The sequence below is a fragment of the Babylonia areolata genome, chromosome 15 (genome assembly GCF_041734735.1).
Source record: "Babylonia areolata isolate BAREFJ2019XMU chromosome 15, ASM4173473v1, whole genome shotgun sequence".
NCBI lineage: Eukaryota > Metazoa > Mollusca > Gastropoda > Neogastropoda > Buccinidae > Babylonia > Babylonia areolata.
This window is the reverse complement of record NC_134890.1, coordinates 24,908,650-24,920,650: the sequence shown is the minus strand read 5'-3', so window position 1 is coordinate 24,920,650 and position 12,001 is coordinate 24,908,650. Positions and strand designations below refer to the sequence as shown.

The 12,001-nt window shown below is 38.3% G+C and overlaps 1 protein-coding gene across 4 annotated transcripts in view; it reads left to right on the top strand.

The window, feature by feature from the left end:
* Positions 1-12,001, top strand: part of LOC143290503 (TBC1 domain family member 5-like) — a 94,775-nt gene that overhangs the window by 60,517 nt on the left and 22,257 nt on the right. For all 4 annotated transcript variants that reach the window (XM_076600003.1, XM_076599999.1, XM_076600001.1 and 1 more), the window contains exons 13-17: positions 3,061-3,133; positions 5,975-6,147; positions 9,089-9,231; positions 10,100-10,206; positions 10,807-10,882. In XM_076600003.1, coding sequence (XP_076456118.1) covers positions 3,061-3,133; positions 5,975-6,147; positions 9,089-9,231; positions 10,100-10,206; positions 10,807-10,882 — 572 coding nt within the window. The remainder of the gene's footprint in view (positions 1-3,060; positions 3,134-5,974; positions 6,148-9,088; positions 9,232-10,099; positions 10,207-10,806; positions 10,883-12,001) is intronic.

The window sequence follows — 12,001 nt, the reverse complement described above, 5'->3', positions numbered from 1 at the left end:
ACATAAAAAAAAAAGACAACAGAAGACTTGCCCAAGAATTGTAGTGAAGCTTTTAAATGTTTTGTTGTCCAGGCACAAAAGCACTAGACACGTTGGACTTTGGCTGTGTTTGAAAAAATAGTAACAGTTCAAACAGGTGGAAAATAGTAACAATTGAAAAAGGTGAAAAAAAAATAGCAACAATTCAAACGGGTAATAAAAAACGTAACAATTTAAACAGAGGAAAAATAGTAGCAATTCAGACAGGTGAAACATAGTAACAATTCAAACAGGTTAAAAGAATAGTAACAACTCAAACATGTGAAAAAATTGTAATAATTCAAACATGTGAAAAATTGTAACAGTTCAAACAGGTTAAAAAAAGAGAAACAATTCAAACAAGCCAGGAACCATCAAAGTATGAAGCCTTGGCTAAGCGGTAAAGCAAATGACAAGGAAGCGAGTGTTCATATTCATTACTACCCTGTCCACTAGACTTTGTTCGGACATAGTGACACATTCTAGAGAAACAGAGAATGAAATGGAAGCAGGCCAGGAACCACCTGTCCAGCCAGATTAAGTTCCCAGGCAAGAACTGAATCTCCTCAGAGAACTGCTGTGGTGCTGCAGTGGATCCCATCCCACTATGGCATAGGGGGCAATGAAGAGGCGGACCGCCTATCCAAGGCAGGCAGCAAATTAGAGCAGCCAGCCCACCCAGTGTCCTACAGCGAGGCAAAAACAACACTGAGAGACAGCTTCAGGAAAGCATGGCACCATCATCTGGACATCGGGATGGAAGATGAAAAGGACGGCATCCATGAGCTGGACAGAGTGGCACAGGTTACAATCTTCAGACTGTGAATGGGACACTGTCAGATCCTCTCCCACCTTGTGCCCTTGTGGCACAGGCCCACAGACCCCCTCCCATATCCTGCAGTCCTGTCCCACATTCAACGTTCTGAGACGCCAGGCATGGCCCAGCCCGGTGGAGCTCCAAGAGAAACTGTAGGGACCGGTGGGATCCCAGCGATGGACCATGGACTTCGCTGTCCTGACCGGACTGAAAATCTTGCGTGGCCTGGGAATGCGGAAGAAGAAGTAGAAGATGATACAGTTTCTCAAGGAGGAGTCATTGCGTTCGTGCAAGTCCATGCTATGCCACATTTTTGATGCAGATGCCTGACCAGCAGCATTGTCCAGTGTAACATACTTCAGCCTAGAGTGGTTTCATATATGGGTACCAATCTGAGTGGATTTCTTCTGCAGAATTTTGCCATTGAGCGACAGTTTTAGTCAGATACAGATTTTGATTTATGTTGAGATGTTTTGTTGTTGCTCTGGATTATCCAAATCAGTCATTTTCTGATGCACTACATGCATGTATATGAATGTGTATTGTGTGTGCGTGTGTTTATGTAAGTTTGTGCCTGCCTATGTGTGCGTATGTGTTAGGGTAGCTGTTAGATACACATGTATGTTAAAATGTATGTATGCAGCTTGTGTGTGTGTGTGTGTGTGTGTGTGTGTGTGTGTGTGTGTGTGTAGTCACATTTTGGTGTGTGTATGTAACACAGATATGATGTATTATGTTAACAAAAGCGTTTTTGTAAAGCACCTAGAGCAGATTTCTGGATAGTGTGCTATATAAGTATCCATTATTATTATTATTATTATGGGTGCAGTAGTCAAGAGGTTAAAGCGTAAAGTGTTGGATTTTCAATCTGAGGGTTCTGGATCAGAATCCTGGTCATGGCATCTGGTGCGTTAAGGGCAGAGATTTTTTTCTGATCTAGATCAACATATGTGCATACCTGCCGATCCCTTTATCCATGTCAGCATTTGGTAGGTTGTAGAAACAAGAACATACCCAGCATGCACACTCCTGAAAATGGAGAACAGTTGCCCACGTGGCAGAGTTGAAGCTGTCATGCATGGAAAAGTGAATTCATGAATAAAAACTGAAAATTGGAGTTGCAGCCCATGAGGGTCAAAGAAGAAGGCCTGTTTCTTCACAGAAAACTTTCCTTTTGAACTTTTTTTTATTTGAGCTGGCTGAAAAGACCACGGAATTGATGGTTGACAAGAATTTCTGGAATTCACTCTGAGGGAGATTTGTTACTTTTTTTCCTTCTTGTGATGATGATGATGTTCTAATGATGATAATTGTTGTGATGATGATGATGATGATAATTGTTATGTTCAAATGATGATAATTTTTATGTTGTTGTGATGATGATGATAATTGTGATGATGATGATTGTGACATTGTCATAATGATTATGATGATTATGATTGTTATGTTGTTGTGATGGTAATTATTACGTTGTTATGATAATGATGATGATAATTGTTATGCTGTAGATGTGATGATGATGATGGTTTTAACCTGTTATTGTGATGATGATTAGAATGACATCAACAATATGATGATGATTGTTACGTTGTTGTGGTGATGATGATGATAACAATGATGATGATTGTTACGTTTTGTGATGATGATGATGATGGTGATGTGAATGATGATGATGATTGTTACGTTTTGTGAGATGGTGATGATGATGGTATGTTACTAAAGATAATGATGATTGTTATAGTATTGTGATGATGATAATGATGATGATGGTAAGTTACTAAAAATGATAATGATTGTTATGTTGTGATGATGATGATGATGATGATGTGAATGATGATGATGATTGTTACGTTTTGTGAGATAGTGATGATGATGGTATGTTACTAAAGATAATGATGATTGTTATATTGTTCTGATGATGATGATGATGATGATGATGGTAAGTTACTAAAAATGATAATGATTGTTATGTTTTTGTGATGATGATGATGATGATGATGATGAGAACAATGATGATGTTTGTTACATTTTTTGATGATGATAATGATGATGGTAAATTACTAAAAATGATGATTGTTATATTGTTGATGATGATGATGACGATGATTGTTAGGTTTTGTGATGATGATGATGATGGTAAGTTACTAAAGATGATGATGATTGTTATATTGTTGTGATGGTGATGATGATGATGATGATGATGATTTTGTGGTTGTGTGTTGCAGCTACATGTTCTGTCAGGTGATGGCCACAGTGGAACCTTGGTACCTGGCAAAAGACATCTGTAGTGCTCCAAAGGTGTGTGTGTGTGTGTGTGTGTGTGTGTGTGCTTATGCAGACACATGCTTTTGTGTGTATGTCTTTGTGATTTAAAAAAAAAGATATTTTCTCCCCCTCCACTAGATCTTGAGTGGTGGTCTGGACGCTAGTCATTCGGATGGGACGATAAACCGAGGTTCCATATGCAGCATGCACATAGCGCACGTAAAAGAACCCATGGCAACAAAAGGGATGTTCCTGGCAAAATTCTGTAGAAAAATCCACTTTGATAGGAAAAACAAATAAAACTGCACGCAGGAAAAAATGAAAAACAAAAAAAGGGTGGTGTTGTAGTGTGGCGACGCACTCTCCCAGGGGAGAGCAGCCCGAATTTCACACAGAGAAATCTGTTGTGATAAAAAGAAATATAAATACAAATCTTTAAAGAATCCAGTAAATGCCAAACTCAGTCTTCTTCTTCTTCTACTTCTACTACTACTTCTTTTGCTTCTTTTTCTTATCATCATCATTACCATCATTATTATCATTATCATTTTGTTTTTATAAAATCCAGTGAACCTGAAACCCAGTCTAACTATTTGAAGAATCCCTCTTTCAGAAGCATAGACTAATTATTTGAAGAAACCCTGACATAGTAACTTTCAGAAGAAGCACAGTCTTTATATTTCAAGAATGGCTGTCTTGGTGGCTTTCAGACGAAATACGTTTTAAGAATCCAATAATAAAATGTAGGCTTATATAGCGCAGTACCCCCATCTCAGATGGGGCTCGCCGCGCTTCACAATAAAAAATAAAGAAATTTAAGACTAAGTGTCGTAAAATATGTACAAAGTCTACAAAGTTTAACATGACAATGGCTAAAATATGCATGTGTAAGACTGACATGATAAAAGATACACACACACACACACACACACACACACATACAGACATATATACACATACATACATATACATTATATATACATACACATACATATACATATACGTATACACACACATATATACATATATACATGTATACACACACACACACCTTGCTCTTTCAGAAGCATAGTCATACTGTCTGAAGAATCACTGCCTTCCTGACTTTCAGAAGAAACACAGTCTTACTTTATTAAGAATGGCTGCCTTCTTGACTTTGGCAAGAATCACAGTCTTTATATTTTTAGAATGGCTGCTGTGGTGACTTTCAGAAGAAGCACAGTCTTACTTTATTAAGAACAGCTGCCTTGATGACTTTCAGATGAAGCACATTCTTATTATTTGAAGAATGGCTGTCTTGGTGACTTTCACAAGAAGCACAGTCTTATTTGAAATATTTCAGAAGTCACAGTTTTACTTTCTGAAGAATGGCTGCCTTAGTGACATTCAGAAAAAAAAGCAGTCTTTATATTTTAAGAATGGCTGTTTTGCTGACTTTCATAACGAACAATATCAGTTTTAGAATCCCAGCCTTGGTCTTTCAGAAGCACAGTGTTTACTGCTTGTATCTGAAGAAGTACTGCCTTCCTGACAGTATGAAGAAGCACAGTCTTTATATTTGTAGAATGGCTGCCATGGTGACTTTCAGAAGAAGCACTGTCTCTGTATTTTAAGAATGGCTGTCTTGGTGACTTTCAGAAGAAGCACAGTCTGACTATCTGAAGAATGGCTGCCTTCCTGACTTTCAGAAGAAGCACAATCTTTGTATTTGAAGAATGGTTGTCTTGGTGACTCGCAAGAAGCACAGTCTTATTGATTTGAGATTCCCTAGTTTGGTCTTTCACAAGAAGCACAGTCTTACTATATGGAGAATGGCTGCCTTCCTGACTTTAAGTAGAAGCACAGTCTTTCTGTTTCAAATAGTTTGGAAATGATTTTCTCAGTTACAGGCTTCGGTTCAGGTCAAAACAACACAATGGACTTTTTCACTTCAAACTGGGTCAGGTTGCAACCGTTAGTCATTATTTTATTGGAGGGAAACTTGTCTGCAGCTGTCAAGCTTTGTTAGAATGTGAAAAATGGTCTTATAAATCAGCATGACTCCTTGATGTTGACAGAAGTCACCAGTGGACTGTCTTGTCAACTTAAGTCGCCTATGGTGGTGAAAGAGTTAAGAATGGCTGCCTTGGTGACTTTCAGAAGAAGCAAAGTCTTACTTATTAAGAAAGGTTGTGTTTCTGACTTTCGGAAGAAACACAGTCTTTATATTTTAAGAATGTTTGCCTTGGTGACTTTCGGAAGAAGCACAGTCCTACTTTATAAAGAATGGCTGCCTTGATGACTTTCAGAAGAAGCACATTCTTATTATTTGAAGAATGGCTGCCTTGCTAACTTTCAGAAGAAGCACAGCCTTTATATTTAAAGAATGGCTTTCTTGGTGACTTTCATAAGAAGCACAGTCTTATTTGAAATATTTCAGAAACACAGTCATATCATTTTAAGATTCCATTCCATGGTGTTTTAGGAGAAACATAGTCTTATCATTTTGATTCCCTACCTTGGACTTTAAGAAGTAGTCTTTACTATCTGAAGAACAGCTGCCTTGATGACATTCACAAGAAGCAGTTTTTATACTTTAAGAAAGGCTACCTTCCTGACTTTCAGAAGAAGCAAAGTCTTTATATTTAAAGAATGGCTGCCTTCCTGACTTTCAGAAGCACAGTCTTTATATTTGAAGAATGGCTTTCTTGGTAACTTTCATAAGAAGCAGAGTCTTACTTGAAATATTTCAGAAACACAGTCGTATCAATTTAAGAATCAGTTCCATGGTCTTTTAGGAGAAACACAGTCTTATCATTTTAAGAATCCCTACCTTGGTCATTCAGAAGCACAGTCTTTTCCTGTCTTAAGAACGGCTGCCTTCCTGACTTTCAGAAGAAGCACGACGTGTTCACCAGCCAGCCCTTCACACGGTCCCAGGAGCTGATCCCATCCAGCGTGATTGTCACCAAGCTGACCCGGATCCAGGACTACCTGCTGAAGAAGAACGACCTGGAGCTGCATGCTCACCTGGAAAACCTGGAGATTGCCCCACAGATTTATGGAATGTGAGTGACTGTGTGTGGGGGAGTGGGGGTATTTGTATTTGTATTACTCTTTTGTCACAACAGATTTCTCTGTGTGAAATCCGGGCTGCTCACCCCAGGGAGAGCACGTCGCTACATGACAGCACCACCCTTTTTTTTCTTTTTTTTTCTGTCTGCGATTTTATTTGTTTTCCTATCGAAGTGAATTTTTCTACATAATTTTGCCAAGGACAATGCTTTTGTTGCTGTAGGTTCTTTTATGTGTGCTGAATGCATGCTGCACATGGGACCTCGGTTTATCGTCTCATCCAAATGACTAGCGTCCAGATCACCGCTCAAGGTCTGTTGGAGGGGGAGAAAATACTGGCGACTGCCGGTGTGATTTGAACCAGTGCACACAGATTCTCTCGCTTCCTGGGTGGACATGTTACCTCCAGGCCATCACTCCACAAGTTGGGGTGGGGATGGCGGCTATGGTTTGTTTGGTTGTGAGCTCCCCGTGCAGGACTTTTACTCAGTTAATGTTATCATGGTGGTTTATTATTGTCATGATTGTTATCTTGGTATGTTATTGCATGATAATTATCAAGGTTTATTATGATCATTGTTATCATGGTTTGTTATCGTCATGATTGCTGTCATGGTTTATCATTATGTGATTATTGTCACATGATTATCATCATGGTTTATTATGACATGATGATTATCAAGGTTTATTAGAATCACTGTTATCATGGTTTGTTATCGTGATTGTTATCATGATTTATTATTACGTGATCATCATCATAGTTCAATATCATGATTATTATCATGGTTTATTATTGTGATTACTGTCATGATTTATTATCATGGTTTATTATTGTGATTATTGTGATGATTTATTATCATGGTTTATTATTGTGATTATTATGGTTTATTATCATCATGATTATTCTCTTGGTTTCTTATTGCAGGATTATTATCATGGTTTATTATTAACATGATTATTACCATGGTTTACTATTACCATGGTTTTTATCGTGGTTTGTAATGACATGATTATTATCATGGTTTATTATGATCATCACGAGCATTGTTTATTATTACATGATGATTATCCTGGTTTATTATTATTATTATCATGATCATTATCCTGGTGTATTATGATCATGATCATTGTTTAATATTATTATCATGATTATTATCATGGTTTATTATTACACAATTGTTACGATGGTTTAAACTTTAATTATCATATATATGATCATTGAGAGAGTGGGGATGTAACTTGGGCAAGACATTCTCCACTCTAATCAAATTATAGCCTAGATAGTTGGGACATTAGTTGACTCCTCTGCAGTTCCGATGGTCATAGTAGTTGGACACGACTGACTATCATACATTATCATAACGAAGGTGTAATGTTGCGCTGACAGTGGTTGCGGTTACTGTTTGTGGGGAGTTCCCCTTGCAGGATTTGGTTTAATATTATCATCATGATTATGATCATGGTTTATTAGTATTGCATGATTATCATGATGGTTTAATTATTATAGACAATATCATAACGAAGGTATAATGTTGTGCAGACGGTGGTTGCAGTTACTGTTTGGCGGGGAGTTCCCCTTGCAGGATTTGGTTTAATATTATCATCATGATTATGATCGTGGTTTATTAGTAATAGTATTGCATGATTATCATGATGGTTTAATCATTAGTCAATATCATAACGAAGGTATAATGTTGTGCAGACGGTGGTTGCGGTTACTGTTTGGTCGGGAGTTCCCCTTGCAGGATTTGGTTTCATATTATCATCATGATTATGATAATGGTTTATTAGTATTGCATAATTATCATGATGGTTTAATTATTATAGACAATATCATAATGAAGGTTCCCCTTGCAGGATTTGGTTTAATATTATCATCATGATTATGATCATGGTTTATTAGTATTGCATGATTATCATGATGGTTTAATTATTAGTCAATATCATAACGAAGGTATAATGTTGTGCAGACGGTGGTTGCGGTTACTGTTTGTGGGGAATTCCCCTTGCAGGATTTGGTTTAATATTATCATCATGATTATGCTAATGGTTTATTAGTATTGCATGATTATCATGATGGTTTAATTATTATAGACAATATCATAATGAAGGTTCCCCTTGCAGGATTTGGTTTAATATTATCATCATGATTATGATCATGGTTTATTAGTATTGCATGATTATCATGATGGTTTAATTATTAGTCAATATCATAGCGAAGGTATAATGTTGTGCAGACGGTGGTTGCGGTTACTGTTTGGTCGGGAGTTCCCCTTGCAGGATTTGGTTTAATATTATCATCATGATTATGATCATGGTTTATTAGTATTGCATGATTATCATGATGGTTTAATTATTAGTCAATATCATAACGAAGGTATAATGTTGTGCAGACGGTGGTTGCGGTTACTGTTTGGTCGGGAGTTCCCCTTGCAGGATTTGGTTTAATATTATCATCATGATTATGATCGTGGTTTATTAGTATTGCATGATTATCATGATGGTTTAATTATTATATTAGTCAATATCATAACGAAGGTATAATGTTGTGCAGACGGTGGTTGCGGTTACTGTTTGGTCGGGAGTTCCCCTTGCAGGATTTGGTTTCATATTATCATCATGATTATGATCATGGTTTATTAGTATTGCATGATTATCATGATGGTTTAATTATTATAGACAATATCATAATGAAGGTTCCCCTTGCAGGATTTGGTTTAATATTATCATCATGATTATGATCATGGTTTATTAGTATTGCATGATTATCATGATGGTTTAATTATTATAGACAATATCATAATGAAGGTTCCCCTTGCAGGATTTGGTTTAATATTATCATCATGATTATGATCATGGTTTATTAGTATTGCATGATTATCATGATGGTTTAATTATTAGTCAATATCATAGCGAAGGTATAATGTTGTGCAGACGGTGGTTGCGGTTACTGTTTGGTCGGGAGTTCCCCATGCAGGACTTGTTGATGTTGTGGGATGCCATTTTTGCTGACGGCATCGGCTTTGACCTGGTCGATTACATCTTTGTGGCCATGATGCTCTACATCCGTGATCTCTGTGAGTGTGTGTGTGAGGGGTGAGTGTGTGTGTGTGTGTGTGTGTGTGTGTGTGTGTGTGTGTGTGTGTGTTTTGAGTGTTGTGTGCTGTGTGCTCACTGACACTGCAGTGTGGTCTGTTATGTGGTGTGGTATGTGTCATGTAGTTTGTTTTAAGTTGTGTCATGCTGTGTTCTATGTGGTGTGTCTCGTGGTGTGCTGTGTGACATGCAGTGTGGTGTGCAGTTTGTAGTGCAATGTGGTGTGCAGTGTGATGTGTTGTAAATATGGTGTGATATGTTACATTTGGTGTGTTAAGTGCTGTGCTGTGCCCTCTATTATGTGCTGTATTATGTGGTAAGGCGTGCGGTGTTGAATGTTGCATGCTATGTGATGTGCAGTGCAGTGTTTAATTAATGTTGCGGTCTCTTATGTGCTGTGTTATGTGGTGTTTGTTATGTGGTCTTATGTTCTATGGAATGCGTTGTTGGATGTTGCATGTTATGTGATGTGCAATGCTTGTGTTTAATTAATGTTGCGATCTATTATGTGCTGTATTATGTGGAGTGTGTTATGTGGTCTGTTATGTGCTATGGAATGTATTGTTGAATATTGCACGTGCAGTGTTTAACTCCCTCAGTACAGCCAGTCCTCTCTTCTCCTCTACACAGACCCCTCAGATGTCCAGTGGGTGTCTGAATGACCCAACCTTTAGCTTCCGTCGTTAGAATTGTGGTATTTTTTGTCAACATTCACCTCTTCAGTATAAGAGCCTTCCGCTTGCAATATTTTGATGATGGTAATTGGGGTGAAACGCTGTTAACGTCGTCTCTTTCGCCGTTCGTATGGAGAGAGTTAATTAACGTGCCACGCCATGTGGTTCTGTCCAGTGCTGGCCAGTGACTACGCAGGCTGCCTGACGGCACTGATGAAGTTCCCCCAGGTGTCGGACGCCCACTACTTCATCGACAAGTCCCTGTGGCTGAGGGAGCCTAGCGTGAGTCACCGCTACCCGACACCTGTCTCTCTGTTCCTCTGTCTGTCTGTCTGTCTGTTGCCTGCTTGCCTTCTCTCTCATTTCTTCTGTTTGGGGTGTGAAGACACTGGTCATTCGGATGAAACAATAAACCGAGGTCCCTTGAGCAGCATGCACTTGGATGACGTAAAAGAATCCATGGCAACGAAAGGGTTGTCCCTGGCAAAATTCAGTATAAAAATCCACAATGCAATGCTATGCAGTACAATACAATACAATACAAGGGTGGCACTCTTACTGTAGTGATGCGCTCTCTGCGGAGAGCAGCCCAAATTTCACACGGAGAAATATGTTTTGAAAAAAAAGAGTAATATAATACCATGCAAAGCAAAGCAGTGCAATACAATACAATACAATACAATACAATACAATACAATGCAATGCAGTACAACATAATACAGTACAATGCAGTACAGTACATTATAATACAGTGCAATGCAATATGATACAATGCAGTACAAAGCAACACAATACAGTGCAATACAATGCAATATTATACAGAACAGTGCAGTGCAATGCAATACGATGCAACACTATACAATACAGTGTTTCTGTGTGCAGCAATACCCACGACCACCCAACTACTCTCACCAGGTGACATCCAGAACCCACACCTCTTCATCAAAAAGCAAACAAGGTATGCTTTCTTGCTAAAAAAAAAAAAAAATCTTATTTTTGTTCTTTCACTTTTATATGCCGCGCTTATTATCATTATACCACACACTGCTATTTACTAACCGGAATAATGCAAAGTCTCAACGTTTTGTTACGGTTTAAGGGTTTATGTGTCTATCCTGGAGCTTGGTTTTGGTGAAGACTATGCATAATCCCCCCCCCCCCCCCTCTAATTTATGGTGGAAGTATTTCCTAGTAGACCTATCCCTGCTTTGGAAAGAAAGGAAGCTGAAAGAGCTTGATAGGGTTGTTTTAGTTTGAGCAAAAAAAAAAAGAAAGAAAAACGAGAAAAAGTAGATTATAAGGTTAGGGCAGTCACAGGAGAATTAAAAAAAAAAAAAATTATTGTTGAAGGCCTTCTGACCAATTACAGTATCGAACATCAGTCTTGCATGCTTCATTGGAGACACACACACACACACACACACACACATGAACGCATGCACGCAGACAGGCACGAGCATGTGTATGCACTCATTCACACAGTGACAGGAAAGGGTATACAGGAAAGGCGCTTACACGCATGTCTGTATACACACACATGCTCATGCATGCACACTCAATTGCATTGTTATGGTACAACATAGGTCATGATTATCATGTAAGGATAACTCTTGTATGATAGTGACAATCATATTTCAAAATTGGTGTGCATTCCCCATTGTCTGTGCGTGTATGGTATGGATATATGCGTGTGTGTGTGCGTGTGCCCAGTGTGTGTGTGGCAAATGTATGTGTCAGACTGTTGATGAATGTAACAGTCTGGCCTGCCTGTCTGAAGTTTGCATCTATCTTCATATAAAAAATACTTCAAGCTCGTTTGACAGCATGTCTTCTGGCATTTCACACCTCTCCTTATTGTGTAACCAGAATAGCTGTTTGGATGACGCAGTTTCTTGTTGTACTGTTGATATTGAACGTATGTCTGGAATGCTTGACTTGTACATAGTTTGTAGTGTACAGCACTCTACATGCTATCCTTACTTTTTTTTTTTTTTTTAAAGTCCTCTGTCCAACTGTGCATCTCTTTTATCCTGTTTTATGTCTCTTTCATCTTGTGAAATATCTCTTCTGTTTTTTT